Here is a 26,885-nt window from a genome sequence, read left to right on the forward strand (position 1 = left end):
CATACATACATTTTCGCTTTTATATTTACAGACTAACCAAATCAAATTTTATGAATATCTGAGAAATGACCATCTCGTCCGTCATTATAAAAAAAAAAACAATAAAAAAAAGGTGCTTATTTAAATTGGCACTTATAGCGATAATTAAAAAAAAGTAAAGAAAATATGACAAAAAAAGAGAGACAACTTAAATTGAAGGTGATATGTGAAAACTGTCTTACATTCAATACAGTGTAGTAGTAAAAAAAAAAAAAAAAAATTGCTAAAAATTGTCAATTTTGATTTTTCTTAGTTTTAAATAAAATACATGATCGATTTACATGATTTTTGGAACATGACATCTTTGTTCTGTAACGAGTACATACAGACTTTTCTGAATTTTCTTTACTTTTAATTCCCGCCATAAGTGCCAATCTAAAAAAAAAAAAAAAAAATAATAAAACAATAACACCGAAAAAATATCAATACAAAAGGAAGATAACTTACAATAATTTATAGTCACTAGATTTGTGCTATAATGCCAACGGATTTCCATTAATCTCTTAAAAATGATTTTCTTTATATAATAATAAAAAAAAAACTACTTAATCAATTTACATGATTTTCTGAAATATGACATTTCCTTACTATGATGGGTACATACATAATAAAGAGTTTTGTTTATTTTGGGGGTGGGGGTGAATTTTAAGCAAGACGTTAATCTTGTAAAAAAAAAAAAAATGTTCCACTTACCTGAAATGACACCATAGGATATAAAGAAGAGCCAAAGGGTTTTGACAAACGAAGTCAAAAAAAATCCTACTCCAATCAATATGCCACCGCAAATTATAACACATCGGTAACTAAAACGATCCCCCAGAGCATTTGCTAAAGGTCCTGAAATAACAGACAAAAATAAAAATGGCAAATAGTAAAAGATGCTGTGGTTGACTTGGATGTTGTTAATTTGAATCAAACAATGGGATAACAAGACATTAAAAACATTACACTAAGCTTATAACATGGTATCTTCACCCTCTCCTTTTCACTATAGTATATATTCTCCCTTCCAAGTGTTGATAAATTTCTTTATTACATCAACATTTCTGTGCATTTTTTTGAAACAGTTTTACAATAATTTTTAGTAATCAAGCAATTCTTCGACTCATATGTTTGCATAATGAAGAGATTAATACTTTTTCTTAACAGCCAACTTATTTGATATCCAAGTTATGCAGGGCATATCTGCTTAACAAGAAACATCCATCCATGATGAGTAACATTAATTTCCCAAATATAACAGATTTGAAGGATATGTACGTCTGCTTACAAAAAGTAAAGTGTTAACAAGTAGGAAGGAAGAGAAGAAGGATGATGAAAGAAAGTTTATCAGCAGAACAACAGATATGAAGTTGTTCACAAAGGCAGACAAAAGGAAACTGACATGGGATTGTTGATCAAGATCTGGCAGTGAACAAGAACAAAAGGACTTAAGATATGCTAAGAGTTAGATGGTGGCATTTTGAGGAGTAGCAATGAGTTTTATGATATTTGAGAACAGTTTGAAGACCGTCATGGGTTTGTGACGGTTGATGACAATTACAGTTGATAACAGTTACAAGTTTGAAACATGTACGCGGGTTGCAGGTTGGACAAGATTGAGAGATCTTTATGAGGTTGAGATAAGGAAATGAATTGATCTATTGACTGATGAACATGGTCTCGACAATAGACGTGAATGTGGAGCTTAGCATTCAGAAGGCCAATAATGTCACACATGCACACCCATAGTGCAACCAATATTTGCAGAATGTGCATTTTTGTGCGTTGTTTTATTTTATTTTATATACTTGTAAGTCACTGCGCACTCCCTCGGCAGTCACCAATATGAGAGATAAGGAGATCACAGAAACAGTGCTGGGGTAAGCAGTTGTGGAATGGGGTAGGTTAGGGTTGATCACAATATTGCTGCTAAGTACCATTGAACAAATGAGAGCATCACATTTGTTTTTCTAATCTTTTTTTTTTTTTTGTACTAGAGAGTCGTAACTTATCAAGGCCTGAAGGCCACTTGAGGTAAAGGTTAATGAGACAACAGTATAATGATCAGTAGTGGTGGAAATTGGTCAGAATTTGAGTATTTAATAAGATGACTGAACAAGAACGGGTTTACATTGATCTTGAAAACAACCATATTATCAGCAGCTGGAAAGCAGACTCACAATATGCAGGATGCGGAGAAAATCCAAGATCTTTTAACGATGTTAATTTAACAACTAATAAAGAACAAAATCAAACAAAAATCATCACACAATATCGTAGTAACCCATTTAACATTTCTACTGATTTATTTCTCAATATGGCTGCAATTATTCAAGTCTTTCCCTGAAGCTTTTTACTGCAGCACAGAGGGTTTCTTGGGGAATTATGGCCCATTCTCGCTTAAGGGACTTCTTCAGAGCTTACATATTATCAGGAGCTGCAGTTTAGGTCTCTTTCTCTAAGATGGATCAAACACAAAAGTCTCGAGATGAAGGAGACCACACTTCCTTCCTCCAAAAAGGCAGTAAAGTGACTCACACCAATCCTGCATTTTTTTTGCAGTGTGAGAGGGCACACCGTCCTGTTCAAATGTGAAAGCCCTATCCTTGAAATGCTTTGTCATTTCGACATTTGCAGGAATCAAAATATCCATGATGTATGAGTTTGCATTAATATTTGTACCTTCCTTAACAAAAATGAGGTGATCTCCAACTTTTAGATGGCAGCCCAAACCATTACATAGGCAGGTTTTCGGTGATGGACAACAGATTTCCCAGAATAGGGAATGCTCTTTGCCAAAATTCTGTTCCAAGAGTTGAATTTGGCCTCAACATAGAACATTTTATCATCAGAAAAGATGATTTCACCAATGTCCATATTATCCTTCATTAGATTAAAAAAAATCTTGGCTCTTTTCAATCTCTTTTGCTTTTGCAAGGTTGTGAGTTGTTCTCTGCTCATCTTCAAGGAGGACAAATTGAAATCTTTAACAATGGTTCTAACGCTTTTTTTCGTCAATTTCCAAGCTCCTAGCCATTTCCCTCATGCTTCTCTTGGGGTTCCTCCTTATTCACTCCCTAATGACCTTAATTTTGGATGAGGTACGAGCAGTTCGGGGTCGTCCACATCTGGGTGGATCATCTGTTGTCCCAAGTTCTTGTAGCGCTTTACCGCATCCCGAACTGTTGATTTTGGGGCTTTTAAAAGTTTGACAATCTCTGGGTTTGTCTTTCCTGCGAAATGTAGCTGAATAATAGTCTCACTGACTCATTTCTACAAAACAAATTAAATTTAGGAAAATTTGAAGCTGGAACATAAAAATATGTATCTGCAAAGACAATGCGCCAAAAATAGACAAATTTAGAAAATAAATAATATCTAAATTTAATTTTTCAAAATTCGATCTGGGACTTTCTCCGCACCATGTAGAGTTACACAGGCAGGCAGTTCTAGAAAAGAAACTTTGTTCATGGAATTTTCATTTAGTTTTAGGCACAGATAGAGAGGGAGGAAAATTGTTGACAGTGGTTGTAGCTAATATTTTTATGGCAAGTGTTTAACTGAGCTGCAATCTATGGTCCTCACTTGCAAAACATTCACAAAAAAAAAGAAAAAAAAAATCACTCCTCTAGCTACAGTAGTAGAGATAGATCCCCACTGTCTCTTCTGTGAGAAGTTGAAAGAGTAGAAAAGGACATCACCCACTAGATTTTGAAGTTGGTTTTGTATTCTATTAAGGTAGGAGAGGGTACTCTGAGGAGCTCCTCCCTCGGTGTGGCAACAGTGCTCTATTTTAGGATGTAATTTAGGATATAGACAGGTAGAGGATTGCTTCAGGAGTGAAAAACCTGGAGCAGTAGAATGATTCAAACGTTTTTCCAGCAACCTTGGCAACAGATTTGATGCAAGTCTTCCATTTAAGGTCATGAATGCTCATGAAGGATGAAAAAGCAACATTATTATATTTGGTGGTGTACTGTGTACTTGAAAGCGACTGCATATACACCAACAAAGACTTTAAAAAGATGCAATGAAAAGATACCAGTTTATTTTTTTGTAATACTGAGATTGTAGTCATCTTTTTTTCTCCCTACCCTATAAAGAATGGGTATTCAACATTAATATGCAACAGTAAATATTCCATGTAGCTAGCCAGTGAAGAACAAAAGAGTGTTTTGTAATTGAACAGATATTTTATTTCTTGTATATACTATTTTTTCTACCATGAATATCATCATAAACCAAAATAAATAATAAAGAATAAAATACATAAACAAATAAAAAATAGACAAAGCAGCACAATAAATTTATATATCAAACTATCATCTCTTCCTGGTGGGAAATTATTTCCACATGTTCAACTGGTGTTATTAAGCAGGCATTTACTTTTTTCTCATCGCAAAAAGATGTAACACAAGGTCGGAAGAGTCAAGCTAGTGCCCCCAAAGAAGTTGCTGTCTGGCCTTTTAAAAATTGCCTAGTTAGCCTCATCTGCATTCTCCATTATGGGGCAGTAAGCAATAAACTTACTTCACCTGAAAGACGGGGGATAATAATCTGGGAGAGTTAACCTCCTAGGACTAAACAGAACCACACCTCAGTCTGACACATGCCAAAGGCACTCTCTACTTAAAAATGGCCAAAATTCTGTCAGACTAAGTACTATATGAGCAGAATATGCTTTTTTTTATAATACTAGCACGACCCTTGACATTGCCTGATCATGAAATATGCTTAAATGTATTTTAATTTATACAGATTTCATATTTATTATTATAGATCCAATTCTTTATTAATTATTATCTTGTACTCAATATATAGTATTGATTTCAAAAGTAAAAATAAAATATAACTTGGGTGCCATCAGTTAGAATTGAAACCAAAACACAGCACTCCAGCCTTAGTTGTTACCATTTGAGCTATCATCAGGTTGATATGAAATAACTAAAAATGAACTAACATCAATGTATAAATATATGCATATTTGTAAATGCGTACAAGAGCACTTTAAGTTGACTTATGCCTGTAAAATTCCAATTTCTTTCAATTCTGATCCCTTAGCAGCTATTTTTACTGGACAAAGAATTATAGAAAAACGGTTCACAAAAAAAAAAAAAATGCATGCCTTGGAGGTAATGCAGTTTGAAAAATGGAGACAGACATAGTGAGTTTTATAAATGAGGTTAGAAAATAGCAGCAGCAGCCTATACAAGGGAGACAACTATTGAACTGTCACATTCTGTCCAAATATTGTTAGGCAGCAAAGGAAAAAACAAACAAAAAAAATAAAAAAATAAATAAAATAAAAACAATGTTTAGAAGTTATCCTTTTTGAAAAGTTATAAAGTAAACTTACCAAGAGCAAACATCAAAAAAATGGCTAACGAATAAACACCGGCTATTTCACTGGAACTGGCTGCAAACTTTTGTTGTAAGTCATGAAAAAGAACGCCAAAGGACTTCAATCCTCCAACATTAAACACGTGCATTCCACAGGCACCTTCAATGGTAAAGCCAAAAACAGAAAAAAATGATACAAAAATTAATTTAAAAGGTGAAAAATGAACATTTTTGCTTTCATTAATATATATATTACACAGCATAATTACGTTGACAATTGTCGTTAGATCACCGAAGTTAAGCAACATTGAGCCTGATGAGTACTAAATGGGTGACCATTTGGGAATACTAGTTGCTGGATGTAGTTAGGTATGCATAATACCTTGGGGAGCTGAACACCTTTGCTTGGCACAGTTCCAGGACACCCTTGGGCAAGATGTAGCACTTGTTAGCCTCCCTCTGAAATTCTAGAGATTTATCATACAGGATCAAGCTTCCCAACCATAATAAAGGAAAAAGAAAAAAAAATTGATGAAAAACCAAACCAGATAAAAAGAATCCATTAACTTTATAAGGCAATCTTCTAGTGACCATGTCAGAAACGAAACACCCACTTCCAATTTGTCATGAGCTTGCATGGAAGTAGTAAGGCTTAGAAAACTGTCATGAGAATGCTCACGTCAGTACACAGTCTGGTCTAACTGTAAACAGTTAAATATAAATAAAGGACTCTGAGAAAGCTGCACATTCTTCCCGGCAGTGACTTAGTCCACAATACATTGTAGCCTACATTACACTGTAGAGAACCTATCGATTTTATAAATTTTTATACTAATGGCTTGAATTAAAGTTTAAAATGCAAATGTCAAGTATTATGATTCATTTGTGCTCTAAGCAGAAACATTCAGTTCCTTATCAAAGAACCTACTGTTAATTTTATACATCAGGCTGTTCTGCTTGTGTGGTGATAAAACTTCTGAAATGCACTTGTGATGTTTTGGTTAAAATTAGACTATTCCTTCTTGAATCAAATTTTTTTTGATTTTCAATACTTATCGGAGACCTTCTGATACAAACCCTATCTAAGACCACTCCACAAGGTACATTTGTGTGAAATTTCAAAATAATCGACCATCTGTTTTGGAGTTAATAGGGAACAAACTCGTACAAAGTGCCTTTTCTATATAAGCAGAGATAATTGTTGGGAGTGAACAAAGAAGCACTGTTGTTAGGATGTGTAGCCTTGTAATAAGGCACCTGCAATGTTATCTATATATTTAGAAAAGTGAAATTGTGTGTGTATGTGTGTGTGTGTGTGTGTACATTATTTGCCTACCAAACTGTCAATTTCCAGTCTACAGACTCAAGATTTGTGAAAATCTTTTTAATCGGTTTTCAGACAGAAATTTGGCTGTCAAGAATGGGTCAAAGTTCAACGATTTGACCTTTGAAAACTCTACCAAACTCCTCTGCTAATTTTGAGGTCTAAATACTTGAAATTTTACATGTAGGTTACTTGGACCTGGATCAAACTTTTTAATTTGATTTGAGCCCAAAACAATAAATGTTGAGGGGTCAAAACTGGGGTCAATGTTAAAAATCTCTACCAAATTACTCAACCAATTTCTGGTCTAAGCATTTGAAATTTTACATAAAGTGTATTCAGATATAGGGCAAGCTTTTTAATCAGTTTTTGGCCGAGAATTTGGCTGCCAAGAGTTCAAAGTTCAAAAGATTTGAGATTTGACCTTGCGGTCTCTAGCAAACTATTCAGCCAATTTAGGGTCTAAACATTTGAAATTTTACATAAAGGATATTCAGACATGCAGCAAGCTTTATAATCAGTTTTTGGGCGAAAATTTGGCTATCAAGAGGTCAAAGTTGAAAGAGTTGACCTTTGCAGACTACCAAACTTCTCCAGCAATTTTGGGTCTAAACACTTGAAATTTTAGATGTATGTTACCTGGACACGAGTCAAATATACATGCACATAAAGTTATGGACAGTAGATAAGGCCCAAGCAAAGCCGGCTGAACTGCTAGTATTAAAGACAGAAGAAATAAGCAACTATGGAAATTATTTTATGCATTCATATATAAGGAAGGAAAACATTCTGGGGTGAATTCGTTCTAATGAATAAAAGTTTGATTATTTTTTTTATTTTGGGTGTGGCTGTCTATTCTATAGCAAGACATAAGTGTGCCTGGCTATAGTTGAAGTATGTAACATTGCCATGTGTGAAAAGTTTGATGGTAGTCGCTGTAAAAAGTGTTGATAAGTTGTGATCAAAAGGGTAAAAAGGAAGAAATGAATACTAAAGAAGGTGAAAGAAGGTTCTACTTTTAAAATCAAGCGTCTATTCTTTCATCACCAGCATGGAAGATACTGGTTTTACCCCAGTCAAAATGAAGGACTCATCAAGAAAATCTCTTGCTTTTATAAGCACTTAGAACGGACTTCTACTCCAAATCTAAAATAATCCAGTCTGTTAAGATTGCTGGAAAATGGTTGGATCATTTTACTGCTCCAGAAACTATCTGCCTCCTTACACAATGCTCAACCTATCTAAGAGTCCTTTTAGATACGTCCTAGGATAGAGTAATGCTGCCACATCTAGGGAGCTGCTATTTAGTATATCCTGCCTCGAAAAAAAAATACAAAATCGATTTGGAAATCTAGTGAGAAAGGATCTCTTCCATTCCTTAACAGCTTTTTTATTCATAGAAAAGATACTGCTAGTCTTTCTATACTGCAAAAAAAAAAAAAAAAAAAAAAAACAAGTGAAGCATGCATGGTCCCCTGTGAGTGCACAGTGAACGAAGCATAAAAAAATGACTAAGTTCAGCATCCCCCATCCTCCATTTAGCCCCAAAAGTCCCCAGGAAACGTCAAATGGTCCCGTTTTAGGCCTTAACATATGTGAATTCAAGTTGTACATGATGCAAACAAAAAAAAAAATGAATAAATAAAAAAAATAAAAGGAATAAGTCCATCATTTGGCCCCCCCCCCATTTAGCCCCAAAAGAGTCCCCAAAGCCTTAACTTATTTAAATTTGAGTTCAGCACCATGTAAAACTGCTAAATAAACATACAGAGAACATTTGACAAATATGGTAAAATACTCCCCAAAATGATTTTTTATTAACCCTAAAAGAGCTCCTGAGGCACACCCAAGAGTTATCACAAAGTATAGACAAACAAAATTATATAGAAATCAGTTAGTTACAACTTTTCAGAAAGTTTTATAAAAATCCAAGCCATCAATTTTTTTTTAATAAGCACAAAAGTGTAAATTTTAGCCATTTAAACCCGAAAGGCACCCCTAAGGGCAGCAACCAGAGTTTTCCTGGAAAATCCGTTCTGTTACTTTTTACTTATATCGTACTTAATGTTTGTGCAAAATTTCAAAAAATTTCAAGACAGTTATTGAGAAACAGACAAACGGACAAGGGTGAATTTACAGGTCCACCCTCCTTTTGACAGGGGATAAAAAAAGTCATGCAATGGTCGCATTCAAAGTTAACAGCTGACAAAAAAAAAACAGCATAGTTCATTGTAACAACTGCTATTACTTAATAGATTAGTATGAGTCACAAGGTTTTATTTTGTTTACTTAGCCAATCAAAATACCCTAAAAGCAGGAAGTATAAGTTAGAGCAAGCGACCTATATTTAGTTAGCAAAAGTATAATAGCAAGAACTGGAGAATTTAAATTTTAACAGTGAGAATAATTTATGAATACTTTCTAGCATAAATTGGTGGCAGTGTCAGTAGATTTAGCCACGCAAGTCAAAATTACTTCCTGTATGTATGGCTATTTTAGTAGCAACAGGCAACTTGGGGAAAAAAAAATGTAGAAATTACTGAAATGGACAAATTTTCTGAAAATATGCATCAATAATTTGGCATAAACAATATTTTTTGAAAACACGTCAGTTTTCGGCATACAGCATAACCATAGCAGAATTCTATATATCGATTGTATTATAGAGCTATAATAACTGATGAAATACAAGGTGGGGGGGGGGGAATCAACTTTACTTTATTATGTAGATAACTTGGAAATTATAAAAATTAAAAATATAAAGTATAATATGGGATTCCAAGCTGTACATAGGAGTCCTTATTTACTCCTGGAAAATGCTAGGTGTGCATCACTAGGGTTAAAATAGCATTGCAATTACGCTTCTTCTTACCCAATCAATACTATGTATATGCTTTTACTTCACTCCCAAAATTAAATATTAAAAAATGTACAAAATAAATAAACATGAATAATAAGGTAATATATTATAAAGGAGAATGTATGGATACTCATTTAATCCCAGGAAATGCCTAGTCTTCCTGGGAGTTCAAAATAAAAATGATAAATACATACCCAGCATCACCATCCATGACCACCCATGATCAATAGGGTAGCCAACTAATTTTTTCTCAGGCAAGGATTTTTCACTGGTCTCCTCTTCATCTTTTTCCATGTTTGTCATTTTTATAAATCCAAATAAATACTTAAGAGACCTAGAAAAGAATATATACAATTTTAACTAACGGAACAGGAAATTCATATTAAATGTTAGTTTTTGATTTTATAAATAAAACAACACAAGGGAGATAATTAACTCTAAAAATACATGATGTCCACATGAAAAAGGAAATTTAGATTATGCTCAACATTATGTATTGACTAGAGAAACAAACCTAGAAACGGATGATCAAGCCTTTATGTGCTTTAGACTAATCATGCAACACAACATTAGCTACTTTTACTTTCTCTACCGCTCTCCCTCGACCTAAGACTGCACCATAATAAACAAAGTATCTGACAGCATAGACAGCACTCTCCTTCGACACTAGCGCCCAAGTACATGTATTTGGTGACTTTAATGTCCATCACAAAAACTGGCTTGGATTCTCTATTTACACAGATGCAGCGGGCAGCGCAACTCATAGCTTCTCTGTATCTCACTCCCTATCGCAAATTGTTACTTTTCCAACCCGTTTCCCTGATCAGGAAGAACAACACGCATCACTTTTAGATCTGTTTTTGATCACAGTTCCTGATGATTGTGTAACGACTTGGGAACGCTGATCATGCAGTGATAATGGTTGAAATCGCTCTAAACTCTAGACCCAAAACTGAAGAGCCAGTGCTCAAAACAACTAGATATTATAAAAAGGCTGACTGGGAAGCCATCAGAGATCTTATCAGAGACGCCCCATGGGTAAATATTTTTTCTCTTCCTGCTGAACAGTGTGCAACCGAGACCACTAAATGGTTCAAAACTGCAATCGAAGCGCATGTTCCCATGCGGAAATTCTATAGCAAGCCCCACTCTCCCCAATGGTTTACTTCGACTTGCGCAACTGCCATTGCTCAAAGGCAGCATGCATTCCGCAGGTTTAACCGACATAAGTCCAGTTCAAACAGACAGAAGTACATAGAAGCTAGAAGTAATGTTAAGAAAGAAATAGCGACAGCTAAGAGGGAATTTACGGAAACCACTAAAAAACGCATCAAAGCACAAAAACTAGGAACTCGTGACTTCTGGAAAATCTACAACAGTGTAGTAAATAATGGGCAATCAACAATTCCCCCACTAACCAACAATCACGAGGTTGTTTGCTCAGCAACCGAAAAGGCTAACATGCTTGCCAGTTGGTTTGCCTCAAACTCCACACTGGACCCTCTAAACCACCCCCTACATCAATTTCCTATGCGGACAGACGCTACGCTAGACGATCTAAAAATCACCCCTGCTCAAGTGCATGCTATCATAAAAAACCTTGACACTTCAAAAGCATGTGGACCCGACCTCATCCCAGCTGTGCTATTAAAAAAGTGCTCAGCCGAAGTAGCTCCAGTTCTCTCCAAACTCTACAACAAATGCCTTAATGAATCTTGCTTTCCGGGCTGTTGGAAAACGGCTTCTGCGGTACCAGTATTCAAGAATTATGGCGAAAGAACTGACCCATTAAATTATCGCCCTATTAGCCTCCTCCCACTTTTTGCCAAAATATTTGAGACCTTAATTAACCATGCTCTAGTCCAGCACCTTACAGATGCTAAACTTCTGACCGACCAACAATATGGATTTAGACAAGCCCGTTCCACGGCAGACATCCTCACTGTAATCTCTGAACGCATATACCATTCACTGGACAAAGCGGGAGAGGGCAGAGCGGTAGCTCTAGATATATCTAAGGCTTTTGACAGGGTATGGCATGAGGGTCTCCTCAGGAAGATTAGATCATACGGTATCACTGGTAGAATACTTAACATAATTAAATCCTTCTTAGATAAGAGAAAAATCCAGGTTGTCCTCGACGGTCGTACATCTAAACAATATGATATAAATGCGGGAGTGCCCCAGGGATCTATCCTTGGACCTCTACTGTTCCTGATATTCATAAATGACCTCCCCGACAAAATTGCCTCTGAGATGGGTATATATGCTGATGACACCACACTATAGCAGGCACGACAGGAAAACAAATGAACATATATCTAAAGTAATGGCAGAAACACTAGAGGATAACCTCCAATCAGTAGTGGAATGGGGACAAAAATGGATGGTCACATTCAATGCCGCCAAGACTAAACTGGTTTCATTCAATAATTACAAGAAACCTTCTCTACCACCTATAGCAATGGCCAACGACTCTTTATCTGAGAGTACGTCTTTCAAGCTCCTTGGCCTAACGTTCACAGGAAACATGAGTTGGAACAATTACATCGAGGGCATTGCCAGGGCCGCTGCGAGGAAGGTGGGCTCTCTCTACAGTGCTAGAAAACTTCTAACACCCGAAAGTATCCTGTACCTCTATAAGGACACCATTCGCCCATGTATGGAGTATTGCTGTCATATTTGGGCTGGTGCATCGGCTACTAGTCTATCGCTCCTTGACAGGGTTCAAAAGAGAGTCGCAAATCTGATAGGCCCTAAACTGGCATCTAAGCTTCAGCCTCTGTCCCATCGTCGAAACGTTGCATCCCTCTGCCTGTTCTACAAGTATTTTAATGGTGAATGCTCTGATGAACTGCAAGCACTTGTGCCCCCATGACATGAACACCCTCGACAGACCCGACAAGCTGCAAAATCCCACCCCCCACACTGTAGAGATCCCTAGATGTAAAAGATCTTTCTACTCCAGTAGTTTCTTCCCCAGAACTGCTAGACTTTGGAATTCCATTCCAGGTCACTGCTTCCCCAACTGTACTGACATGCATAAGTTCAAGTGCAACGTGAACCAACATCTTGCTGCCCAAATCCCTACATAGTACCCCAGTAGATGTTTCCCCTGATAGTAGCCCCCTACACCAAAGTGGCAATGTGCCTTGTTTGGGGTGAAAATGTAATAAAAAAAAAATAAATAAATAAAAAAAAATAAATAAATTAAAAAAAAATTTTAAAAAATTACACACATTTTACCATGTACAAATGTTCCAAGCAATGAATTGACATGGCAAAAGGCTTATACATATTCTTGTCCGATTCAATATATATTCTTGCCTGATTCAAACGAATGGCACACAAAAATTTGTATTATTTGTATTATTCGGCTATTGTTCTCATCTTGAGTGTTAATTTCACAATGTTTCGGTTGATGTAACCTGACTTTCTTCAAGTATATCTTATTGAACTCTGGAATCTTTCTCTCAAACTCTGGAATCTTTCTCTCAAACTCTGGAATCTTTCTCTCAAACTCTGGAATCTTTCTCTCAAACTCTGGAATCTTTCTCTCAAACTCTGGAATCTGCATAGAATTTTGAACAGAACCCTTTATTTAATCCTTGGAGATAACATGCTTTCGTTCCATCAGCCATGACTAGGTAGAAGTCCTAAGTAATTCGCAACTGTATTTTGAAGGTCTCCCACACTGAGGTTAAACCTTCAACCTCAAGAGGTTGACTTGACAACTGAATTTTACCAAGTACTTTATCCATTTTACTCTATTGGAATTCTGTAAAAATCCCTAGGTTCAATAGAAGAAATTTAAGGCACACAAAGTCGAGATTTCAACATAATGGATTTTACCGTTTAGAGTTTGTTACATTAATTTTAATTATAGAGGGAAGTCAGAGATATAGCTGTTAGTTCACTTAGTACATCCCACGACATAGGATATAGAAGAAGACCACCAAGTTCGATAACTCCAACTTTAACATTGACTTACACCAGAAGACACCAGCAAAGTTACCCCCCCCCCCAAAAAAAAAACAAAAAAAAAAACAAAGAAAACGGGTTATTAACACAAGTTTCTTAGAATTTCAGTAGAGGCTCCCATTTTTGTCAGACAGTTTGCAGCCTGTTCCTGACCCCTAATCCATTCAATTTGGATTTCTTCCTTTACCGTTTCCTTTGACCACATCAACTCTCAAACGTCTATCAAAAAATTTGATAATTTTAAGGTCTCTGCCTGTGTTGTCTGTTTTGCAAAGTACTTCAGGTAACTTGGGTAGTCTGAAAATTTCTTGCAGCATGGCAGCTAGCAATACACCTGCACCAGCAGCTTCACTGAGTGCAAGAGTCTTAGATTCCAATGAACTCTGTCAAGTTTTTTTTTTGATGACCAGTATATAGGAGCCAAGCTATTCAACTTGACATAAACAAAGATGATAAATCCACCCTGTGAGGAATCTCCCTCCGAGCTGGCATAGGTAGCATCAGAATAACAGATCACACTAAAATCTGAAGGATTTTCCAGCTGTGAAAAGGATGTGGAACCTGTCTTTGAATTAAGCTTTAACAGTGACTTGTTAGCTTCAAAAAGTAACTTCACTTTAGATTTTCTGGTATTACTCCTCCTATGTACATCAAGGTTTACATTGTCAAAAATGATTTACCCTTGTTACTGAGTCATAAATCAATGAAAACTGCTGCCATGATACTAGATTTTTCAAATGACAGCTGTAAGATGCAAGGCAGATATATAAAATTACAAAAGACAACTTCTGGACATTAGTCTTCCATTGACAAATATTACTTCTGCTCAAGAATGGAGAAAAGAACGAAGGCTAAGAAATTACATAAACAGTTTGCTCATGCATTAAAAGATAAATTGGTATCATTGATGAGAGGCAATATTGGTGATAAGGAGTTTTTGGCTCTTATTAAGGATGTCTGTGATTCATGTTCAGTTTGTTTAAGACTTAGAAGACTCCCTTTTCATCCAGTAGTGGGACTGGCTCTTGGAAACCAGTTTAATGACACTATATTTATGGACTTAAAAGAATTTAGACATAACCAATGCTAGATTTTACACCTAATTGGCGCATCCACTAGATACTCTGCTTCCAGGCTTATTAAAACCAAGAAGAGTGAAAAAATTATTCACAACATATTTTTAATGTGGATAACATTATGGAGTTCCCAAACACTTCTTAAGTGATAATGAAGAGACTTTAATAACGATGGTTATAGAGAGATGAATGAAAAACTGAATATTGAAACCTGCACTACAGCAACTCAAAGTCCATTCAGTAATGGCACTGTGGAAGGTCACAATCTAATATTGGCTGAAGCAATGGCGAAAACATTGGAATATGAGAAATGTGAACCAAAAATATCTTTGACTTGGGCTGTTAATACCAAAAATGCTCTTCAGAATCTTTCTAGACATGGCCTAAATGAGCTTACTTTTGGATTCAACATAAATACATCATCAGTTACCCGCATTAGACGCTTCAACCACCAGTGATATGGTTACAATAAATTTAAATGCCTTACATTCTGCGAGAAAATAGTTCATGGAGGCTGAATTAAGTGAAAAAATTCAGAGAGCACTGCGATTTAATATAAGACATTATGCGGATGAATAATTTGTGACAGGGCAAAGCTATAAAAGATGGCTTTATTTATGTTAATAGTTGCAGGAAATTTAACTGCTCTATTTGCCTTTACTTCCTCTCCATCACCAAAACAAAATGTCCTGATGGATTTAAGTCTTCAATAACTGCTTATCTTGGTCATTTAAAAAAAAAAACAACAACAAAAAAAAAAAAAACACATGCAACCAAAGTTCTCCAGCAAGTTCCAGATAGAACAGACAGAATTCAACACTGCTATACCCAGTGTCTCTTTAACAAGAGTGGACATTTTTATATTAGAATCATTTATCAATGTTCGATAATAGGATTCCGAATTAATTAGAGGTGTACATGGATTGAATCCACAGTGTTAATATTTCTAGGACAGTACGGTCTCTGGCAAAATGCCTAATAGAGCCACATTTGAAACGATGCATTGTCCTACCTTGTCTGTCCGTTGATTTTGTTTCATTTCCTTGATAGAATTTTTGTTCCCTTTTACTTCTCTTTCAATTGAAATTTACAGTTTCAATTTCTTCCTTGATAGTGGGAACTGTTTTGCATTCCAATGAAGAAATATCAGAAAACACTTTTTAAAGTATCCTTCAGTGTTGCACAAGTTAAACTTTCACATCCTCACTAATTTTTTTGTTTTCTTCAGATACATTCACTGCATTTAAACCAAAAAATGCTTGGACTCCTTCCGGCAAAGAAATTCCGTAATTGCGTAATTTCTAGTGCAAGAATTCATAACACGCCAAAAAGTCGTTTATGTTTATTCCAGCAGCTCTTTTGTAAGAGTAGAATTCCTCGAATGACATGTATGCCATTGTGTTTTCATCCCTTAATTATATCTCTTCCAACTTGTGTGTAATTATTTTTAATCTGTCAACTTTGCTGACATCTATGATGTCGGAGTGTCAAACACATTATGTTTTGTGGCAATGACAAAAATACTGTTGGACCCTGTTTTTCCTTATGTAAATTCGTGGAGATAGCCTATACTTATGCCTTGTTCCCACTTGGTGTACATTTCTTAACTCTTCAAAATAAGTGGCTGTTTCGTAAATGACACAATCTTTCTTTCAATTATATTTCAACACAAGTTGAACAGATATAATATCTGTCACATGAAAGAATACGCTCTGCTACAAATGTTAGTTCACTTAGTACTTCCCACAACGTAGGATAAACGTGTTACCGTTGGCTGGACACCATATTGAATATCCACTTGAGACACGGGACATAACTTAATACATAGAAGAAAGCCATCAAGTTCGATAACTCCAACTTTAACAATAGCATCCTTAAAAACTATTTATGAAAGCTCGGAACAATATCCTGCTTTTAAGTTATAATTTACAATACTGTTCCGATTCAGAGCCAATATTGCTGGCATCATTGAACCAAACGAATGGCCTTCAAAAATATCCAGATCTCAATATAATAGACTTTACTGTTTGAGTCTATTCATACATCAACTTCAATTACAGAGGAGAGGTGACAGACATGAAATTCTTAAAAACGATTGATAAAAGTTTGGAACAATATGCTACGTGATGTTATGGAAAAGGCAACAATCAAGTAATAGAATATAGAACACAAAATTGGATTTATAAGACCAAAAAAATCCAACTTTGATTATTCTTTGGGGCTTGTGGCACAGTGGATAGAGGCATCGAGTCTCTATGGTTCCAGATGAGCATTCTTTGAAGATAGCGGTTTCAATCCTACCCAAAGAAAGCCAGAGGATTAGTTGGCTAAAACGTGGTGAGGCAACTATGGAAAGCAGTAATTACTAGAGATACAATTACAAGATTCAGCATTCCTATCCTGTCATAGTTAATCACCTACAGAAGGCCAGAGGATAAGCTAGCCAAAATGTAGTGAGACAACAACTATGAAGATGAGGATAATAGTCAACAAAAGAAAAAAAAAAAATCTATACAATAAAATGACTCCAGAAATTCCCCTCTGGACCAAAGTATCATAGGTTTGCAACAACAGATGCCATATACAAAGTCAATACGTCTAGGCTATTAGCCGCTATCTTATGTATCTTTTGAACACCATTATAGACACATTAAGTCGTTATAATAAAATGTTACACTGCATCATCACAATCACAACATCTTTAGAGGAAGTTTTTTTTTTTTTTTTTTTTTTTTTTTTTTTTATCGCTAAATATTTACTCCTCCCACCACTACCAGCCAACATCGGAAGGAAATCTATACTTTCTACAGATACTGTAGTTATACCCATCATAACTGAATGATGGGCACAGACATCTTTTCAATTCAAAAATAATAACACCTCCCTTACGAAAGTCTGTCCATTCTGATTGGTAGTATTCGCTCCTTATAAATAAACAGTTACTAAATTTAAAAGATGGCGTCACTAATAGACATGTTTTTTAGGCTAAACTTATTTATATTTTTTGTGTGAGTCATACAAAACAGAACAGTATTCATTGGAAAAAAACTAAATGAAATTAAAAAAAAAAAAATAGGCTTTACCATGCTCTTTTTAAAATCGTGTTCACAAGTTATTACAGTCGTGTTTTTGTGCATGTGTGTGTATGCATGCGATACAAAACATTAGAACAATAGTCATTGAAAAAACAAAAAGGAAATAAAATAATAGGCTTTACCTATCATATTTACAAGTTATTACAGTCGTGCTTGTGTGTGTGTGTGTAATAAAATAAAAAAATAGTTTGGAAATTAAGAACAAAAGTCGCTTGGTGTAACAATGGAGATGAAAACCAAGGCTTACCAGATTCGAAGTGTGTGGGATGTTTCACGTGTACAGCATCCATTTATCAATGGAAAACAAAAACAAAGAACTTGCAGATTTATTTTTATAGACGAAATTAATTTGAATATTTAGACTGATAGCGAAGCTGCCGGAACCTCAGGAAAGAGGAACAATTAAATGAAAAATTTTGTTTTAATTAAATGAGAACTAATTGACATATTGGTGAATTAAAAAAACAGGGGACTTATTCATATGTAATATATTTATGTTGGTATTCATGGCGTAGATACTGATACTGATATTATTGTAACTCTTGTTAAAACTGCAAAAGTATTTATCTAAGCTAGCAAGGACGTGTAGTCAAGTCGTTAAGTACGTTTAAATATATTTTAATTCTTGCAGGTTTCAAATATGTTATTATAGAGTTAATGTTCTATCAATTTTTATATATTATAAAGTTGCCATTTCAAAATAAAAAAAATATATCCATATTACTTTGGCGCATCAGCTTGAGTTCCTTTGGCTAGAATCGAAACCAAAATTTATGAAGAAAAAAAAAAAAATCACTGGAGTTCTATCAGCTATAATCGAAATTGAAACCAAAACTAATAAATAATTTTCCCAAGAAATTTTTCATAAGTTTTGGTTTTGGTGAATTAAAAAAACAGGGGACTCATTCATATGTAATATATTGATGTTAGTATTCATGGCATAAATAAAAGTTTGAAACAATATGCTCCGTGATGTTATGGGAAAGGCATCAATCAAGTAATAGAATATAGAACACAAAATTGGATTTATAAAGACCAAAAAAATCCAACATTGATTATTCTTTGGGGCTTGTGGCACAGTGGATAGAGGCTGATGGCACTCAAGTCATTTATTTTCTTATAAATAATTTTACCAAGAATTCTTCATAAGAAAATAAATGACTTGAGTGCCATCAGCTATAATCGAAACCAAAACCAGAACTTATGAAAAATTCTTGGTAAAGAAATGAGAATCCATAATTAAACACTAGTCCCTCAGATCTAATCGTGACACACAAAATAAATACACACTATCGTATTAATATATATTATTGTTAAGTCATAAAAACCACGCTCCTTTCCTACTACTAACCCTAAGTACGGGTGGCAATATGAAATATATAGAATTACATGTGATTTTTATGATTTTACTGATTGGCCTTAGAATTTGTGGTCAAAATTACTTAACTGCTTAAAAAGTTATGTATCAAAATGGGATCAGTTTACATTATATTTATATACACAACTGAACCCCCATTCTAAATTCTAAAATAACGTTTCAGTGTGCTCACACACAATCGCCTAAAAAAGTAGAATCTTATGTGTTTGGGTATTTTAAATGTAAATGAAAGTTTTTTTGTTTTTTTTTAAGTTAACAAACTTCTCAATGTTTGCTCTTTGAAAGTTTTGAGAAACTTGTGAGATTTTTATCTATATTTTCCCTTGTGCCAAAACCAAACAAAATATAAGGAAACATGAAATATTTCAACGGTTGTGGTGATCATACAAAACCAGCACAAGAAAAAAAAAATTCCACGCATGTTAAATCTTTGATATTAAAGTCTGAAGTCTCTAATAGACGCCATATGGCCATTTATCAAATATGTGCGAAAAGTTTTTTAGAATCTGTAATATTGAATAGACAAGTGAACTCTAGAATATTTACTTTGCTTACAATAAAAACTAATAAAGACAAATTAGATTAGGTTCGGGGGGGGGGGGTCTGAAGATTTTCTTGTGTCCAAAAAGGTGCCATAAAATTTAATTATTTCAGAAGCTGATGACAAAAATCCCAACAAAAACCACACTTAAAAATAAATCCGTACTAAATTTTACAAATGAAATAAATATAAATAACAATATTCCCTTCCTCAGTATAGAAATTAAAGTGGACACAGATAAATTTATTACCTATTCATACAAAAAACCAGCCAGTAAAGAATGATGTCTCAATTATGAAAGTGAATGCCCCGACAGATATAAAAAGGCCGTAGTGCAAAAATTTTATCTACAGAGCCAAACGTAGTTCTTCTACCAATGAAATATTCTATAAGGCACTTTCCAACATAAAACAAACCTTAATTAATAACAACTTCCCAAATTACATCGCTGACCAACAGATTAAACACACTTAAACCGCCATGAATAAAAACACTAATAGTAATGATAATAGTAGCAATAATAACATTTTATTGTAACTAGATACCTGCGAATTATAAAATAGACAAAAAAAATGATACAAAATATAGTACACAAACATATTTCAACCATGGAAAAAAAAAAAAAAGCTCTAAAATAAGACTTATTATATTACAAAAAAATAAAAACAAGCCAATTATTAATAAACAATAACCCTACATCCAACGACAGTATGCTCAAAACTAGAAATGCTGTGTACTGTCCCATAGGATAATGTGTCTCCAAAAATAACACATACATTGGCATGACTCGAACCAGCATATCTCATCAACTAACATGTCACTTATCTTCCCGGAATAGATCCATTTATCAGCACCTCACAACACACAACACCCCCAAAACCGAATTTAGAGACATACTAATAAAAAACACTGCCATTTTAGCTGTTGGCGCCAACAAAATTTACCCCCACCCAGAGCATTTAAAACTTGTTAATAATCATATGAACTCCCTCGGATGAGGGCAAATAGATATTTTAGCGAATAGATGAGAAATGATTGTAAAGGAAATAGGCAAGTTATAAATGACCAATAAATAAAATCTTAAGTTGTAAAGGGAAAAAAAACTGGTGCTTGTTTCATTTTTTATTTAAAAATTTTAAAGAATCGGTTTGGAATCGGAAATTAGACCATAATGTTTCCGATTCCGGTACGCCCCAAAAAGTTCCGATTTTTTTGATTCCCGATTCTGATTAATCATCCCAACACTAATATATATATATATATGTGTGTGTGTGTGTGTGACTTAGATGCCATCAACTAGAATTGAAACCAAAACAGAATTCTCCACCTTCATTCCTTAGCCTCTGAGCAATGCTCATATATAATTTAAAATACTTAAGCATGCCATCCACTTCATATTGAGCTTGATTAATGGTTGATCTTTTAATATGGATTTAGAAGGCTTCAATAATTGGAAGGCATACATCAACCACCACTTGTTGAACTTGAGATAAAAAATAGCAAAATGAAAATTGAAGAACTTATGAGGAAAATCAAAGACCTTACTTTTAATACAATCTGAGACTTCAGTGGAACAATTTTAGCAAATCCAAAAATGGCTTCTAAAACTTTGCACCCAACATTACACCGAAAACAAAATATTCTGGAAAAAAAAAAAAAGATTATTCAAAGGGAATATTAATCTTCCTGACCCCCTAGAACCATATATCAATTTAACAAATACAATCTAATACATAAAAAAAAAACTTAAACCTTGGCCTTAATCGTCAATTTCAAAAGAAATGTAATACGTTCAAAAAAGTTGAAATAGAACTCTAGCAGACGAAAAGAAAGTGAAATAACACGTACATTGGCATGACTCGAACCAGCATCTCTCATCAACTAACATGTCATTTATCTTCCCGGAATAGCTCCATTTATCAGCACCTCACAGCACACAACACCCCCAAAACCGAATTTAGAGACATACTAATAAAAAACACTGCCATTTTAGCTGTTTCACACTTATATACGCCTCCCAATTATTGAAGCCCTGTTAATCTGTATTAAAAAACGGACCATTAATCAAGCTCAATACGAAGCGGATGGCACGATTAAATGCTTTTAAGTATTTTAAATGATTTTAATTGTCTTTCCATTCAATTCATTACCATATATATATCAGATGAAAAATAAAAGAATGATAATATAAAAATACATACACATGCATATTTAATCATTTATTCAATATTGAAGTTACATCAATTATATAAATTCATCTGTAGTACTTTTCTATAAGATGAAATCGCCCGATCAAAGACAAAATTCAAGCAAAGGCTCACAGTCCACAGAGTTTTATAATTATAAGGATTATACAGTAGAACCCCGGGATACAGCATTAAAAATTAGTAACAAAATACAGTACATTATATAATACACATGTATATAATCAAATAATATCATAAATAACTCCATAAAGTGGGGCAAATACCGTAGCCAGGGTCTGGAAAAACATTGTATTTCACATCGTAACCCGAAAAAAACCTATCCTAAGGTCACCGTATACCGGGGTTCTATTGTATTACTTTATGAATTAAAAAAAATTTTTTTTAGAAAAACAGAATAAGTGTTTTTTTTTTTAGAAAACTAGAATTTAATTTTTTTGCATTATTAAAACATTTTTTTGAAAAAAAAAAAAAAAAATCTAAGATAATACATACAGATTACATGTAAAATTTTTAACTTTGCAACACCAGAGGAATTGCTGTAGGTAACGTCCGGAATTTTCTGCATTAGTTCTTTGCATGGCTCAGCATGAAATAAAAATGTGTAGGAAATGTTTGCATATTTTCTTTTATGCCAATTTGATTACTTATTTTTAACTAAAACAGGAAGTTTCGATTAGTAAGCAGAACATTTTTATATCCATTCAAATTTTTTATCTGATAGTTTGCTGCAGGTTTAGAGTCACCCATTCTGATTCACTGAAATATTAAATTAGAAACAAATCTAATTTTTTTTATTTATTTATATATATATATATATATATATATATATATATATATATATATATATAGATATATATATATAAGTATAATAAACACTAATACAAAGCTGTTTTATGAAATATTTTCTTTGGTTCCAATCATATATATATATATATATATATATATATATATATCATCTCTTTTGCATGTGATGGTCTTTCTCTTTCTATGGATAAATTTTTCTTAATTTCTAGCTCCAAAATCAAATCACTTACGCCAAGAAAAACAGTGCAATTTTAAATAAATTTTAAAATGTGACATTCATTTTATTGATTTATAGAATATTTAGCAATTACTAAAAAATAAATTTGCACAATTTTAAATAAAGAAGAAAGAATATTTAGTTAACAATGACAATTGTTTTTATGGAAGAAGAGTCATTTTTTTCTTTATTTTTTTATAATTACATTTTCACCTCAAATAAGGCACATTGCCACTTTGGTGTATGGGGTTACTATCAGGGATATAAGGTACAGGGGTACTATATAGGGAGTTGGGCAGTAAGATGTTGGTTCACATTACACTTGAACTTCTGCATGTCAGTACAGTTGGGGAAGCAGGGACCCAGAAGAAAATTCCAAAGTCTAGCGGTTCTGGGGAAAAAACTACTCGAGTAGAAGGCTCTCTTGCATCTAAGGATCTCTGTGAAGGGGTGGGATTTAGCTGGTTGTTGGGTTTGTCGGGGGTATTTACGTCGAGGGAGTACAAGTGCTTTCAGTTGTAAGCATTCACCATTAAAGTACTTGTAGAACAGGCAGAGGGAAGCAAGATTTCGTCGATGGGACATCTAAACAATGATATAAATGCGGGAGTGCCTCAAGGGTCTATTCTTGGACCTTTATTATTCCTAATATTCATAAATGACCTCCCTAACAAAATTGTCTCCGAGATTTATATATATGCTGATGACACCACGCTCTATAACAGACACGACAGGAAAACAAATGAACACATATCTTAAAAAAAAAAAAAAAAAAAAAATGGCAGAAACACTAGAGAATGACCACCAATCTGTAGTGGAATGGGGACAAAAATCGATGGTCACATTCAATGCTGCCAAGTTAGGTTAGGTTAGGTTGGGTTGGGTTAGGTTGGGTTGGGTTTTACGGCATATCAACCTTTTTTTTTTTTTTTGGGGTTATTTAATGCTGAGGGCCATCATTTTTTTTTTTTTTTGATATTTTAACTTATTCAGTCAGCCTTTTTGGGTTATTAGGTGTTTTTTTTTCTTTTTGCTTTTTCTTTGGTGGGGGTGAAGTTGGATCGGGTAAAATTATATTCTTTTGTATAAATTGGCTTTTAGGAATATTAGTATTTTGTTAGGATTGACTTTTTAAATAGTTCTTTCAAATTGTTAATGTTGTAATAGTTCTGCAGGATATGCTCGAGGTCGCCACAATCCAAAAGAAAGCATTTTACAGTAAAGGGTTCTTGGCATGCCACACATTCTGGAGGGTCATCTTTTTTTTTTAGCAGAAAGGAGTGGGTTATGTGTGCATGTCCTATGCGAATGCGGGACAAAACCACTTCCTCTACGCGATTTTCTGAAATTTGGTAAACATTTCTCTGTTGTGGGTTTGATTTTGAAAAGTTTGTTGCTTTGACAATTATTCCATTTTTCTTGCCATTTCTTCATAATGAATTTATGTATTAGTTGTTTGTAGTCAGAGTGTGGAATTTTTAAATCGCTTACATCAAGATTTAGTGCATTTTTTTGCAGCTCTTTCGGCTTTTTCATTGCCTTGGATTCCAAAATGACTGTATCCAGCAGAATTTGATATTTTTATTTTGTGAAAGAGTATGTATTTTTTGTAATATATTAATGAGAAGCGGGTTATTTAAATTTTGGGTCTTTAGAGATTCGAGTACTGATAGGGAGTCTGAAGTAATGAGGTCTAGTGCCAGATCTTTAGCTGTGGCTTCAGCACTAAAAATTGAAGCATAGTCTGGTAGTTGCTTCTGCAAGGTAGTGCTATTGGATATTATTCCGCATCCAGTTCTGTTGCCGTCCTTAGAACCATCTGTATAGATATGCTGATGATTTGGGTATTTTTCTTGAATGTTAAATAGTTTTTTTGATAGTTCAGTGGATGAGTTTGATTTTTTGGGAGCTTGTTTAGTTCAAAGATAATTTCAGGTTGTTTTAGTAGCCAGGGTGGGAGGTTTAGTTGGTTGACCTCATGGATGTTCCTGATTGTGATACCTGCATCTTCAAATAATGGTTTCATACAAAGACCAAAAGCCAAAAGGTGTTATAGCTTTTACCTTTTGGTCAAATAGGTTTTGGTAGTTGGGATTGAAGACTGGATTTGATGGTTGTGATTTTTTCCTATCGTAGAAATTGTAATCTAGTGCGTTTGCAATACAATCATAGGCAGGATTGTCTGGGCAAGAGAGAATTTTGGTTAAGTACTGTAAAGCTAATTTGTTGCACCGAATTGATAATGGCGGTTCGTTGGCTTCTGTATAGAGACTATTAGTGGGAGAAGTTCGGAAGGCTCCCAGTACAAGCCTGAGGCCCTGATGTTGAACAGTGTCTAGTATCTTTATATATGATTTTCTGGTGGCACCATAGAAGAAACTGCCATAATCTAGTTTTGAGCGTACTAGTGATCTATATAGTTTCAGTAGGGTTTGTCTGTTCGCTCCCCAGTCTGTTTAATCTCTGCAGGGGGCTGTCGGTGTATTCTGATACTCCACCGACAGGGTCTGGGAGTGAGGGGGGGGATAAAATAAAAGCGGAGGGGGAGGGGCTGTTTTTGTTTTTGGTTTTGCAGAACAAAATTAAATTTTACAAAAAAGATCAGAAAACAAAAAACGTCAATGTAGGTGCATTTTGTCTCATGAAGCCAAGGACAGCCTGATCTGGTAACACCAGAAATGCTGCCAAGACTGAACTTGTTTCCTTCAATAATTACAAGAAACCTTCTCTTACAAACATTTATCAATTCAAAAGTAATATTAACTTAACAGTAAATTATGCAGGTTGATGTAGAAATTTAATTTTTACAAAGATCCTGCTAGTTATTACATTGTCCACAAATATAATTGTTTTTTGTTTTTTTTAAAGCCAAAGACAATGCGGGGAAAGACCGGAATTATGAAAGTAAAGAAAGAAAAACAAACAAATGTAGACGGGTGTGTTTCAGTAGAGGAGTGCCTAGTCTTTATTCGTCTCTTTCCTCACCTCAATGTATAATTATTTATAACCAAGTTGCTGGTATGTCCGGTGTATGTAAAGTCCGTGGGTGGTATGGAACTTTGATTAATATCGAGAGAAAGGGACCTCTCTTTTTCAAAAGACAAAAGTGGATTCGCCATCTTGAATCAATAAATAATAACTTAGGAGCACACTGTTCAAAATCCTCAGCTTAACATTCACAGGTAACATGAATTGGAACAAATTCATTGAGGACACTGCAAGACTGCTGCAAAGAAGGTGCACTCACTCTCTCTCTCTACCGTGCTAGAAAACTACTTCATCTGCATCTCTACAAAGTCACCATTCGCTCATGCATAGAGCATGGTGCCACATCCTGGCTGTGTTGTTTTGTTTTTTTTAACTGACCCAATGGAGAACAAGTATTTAACACTTTATTTAATGTAAAAGGTGAAGCTGAAAGTTGAGCAGAAGAAAACTATGATTACTCCGTGTTCTCTTATTTTTTTATTTCTCAGTATTACTTTACAATATATATATATATATATATAATATATATATATATATATATATATATATATATATATACTAGCTGTACCCTGCCACGTGCTGCTGTAGCTCAATTTGGTGTAATGGCAAAATCCCCATATTAAGAACGCCATATTAAAAATAGCTTTTGGAATGAATACCACAGTTCTACCTATGTTGAGACTTTTTTTTTTGTAATAAATTGTTAGTTGAAAGCACAGAATAGTTACCAAACACCATCCCCTCCCCATGGTAAGAATGGCTAAAGAAAATAACTTTTCTTTGTAGAAACGTATCTGTATGTCACCTAAAAATTTCTTTAATGAAGGAAAAGCATTCTTCATATTTTTTTATAAAAATCAACTTCTTGTAAAAAAAAAAAAAAAGAAAAAAAAAAGTATTTTCACAAGTTTTCTGGAAAAAAAGCAGAAAGCTTTTAACCTAACAATTTATGGTTAAAAAAAAAAAAAAAAAAAAAACCCCAAGAATCGACTGTCACAATATTTTTTTTGGCAGATTTGCTGTTTAGTTGTACAAAATAGCCTACAACCCCGT

The 26,885-nt window shown here is 34.4% G+C and overlaps 1 protein-coding gene across 2 annotated transcripts in view; it reads right to left on the reverse strand.

Moving 5' to 3' along the window:
- LOC145287855 (monocarboxylate transporter 12-like) overlaps positions 1-26,885 on the reverse strand; it is a 95,714-nt gene that overhangs the window by 18,579 nt on the left and 50,250 nt on the right. Inside the window, exons 2-5 of one of the 2 annotated variants that reach the window (XM_080135737.1) lie at positions 21,162-21,258; positions 9,740-9,879; positions 5,378-5,521; positions 733-876 (exon numbers count right to left, since the gene is read on the reverse strand). In XM_080135737.1, coding sequence (XP_079991863.1) covers positions 733-876; positions 5,378-5,521; positions 9,740-9,848 — 397 coding nt within the window. In that variant the 5' untranslated portion in view covers positions 9,849-9,879; positions 21,162-21,258. The remainder of the gene's footprint in view (positions 1-732; positions 877-5,377; positions 5,522-9,739; positions 9,880-21,161; positions 21,259-26,885) is intronic. The other variant, XM_080135736.1, reaches the window with a different exon arrangement.

Source organism: Euprymna scolopes, chromosome 11, assembly GCF_053919585.1.
Source record: "Euprymna scolopes isolate OS-2025 chromosome 11, ASM5391958v1, whole genome shotgun sequence".
In the NCBI taxonomy this organism is placed as follows: Eukaryota; Metazoa; Mollusca; class Cephalopoda; order Sepiida; family Sepiolidae; genus Euprymna; species Euprymna scolopes.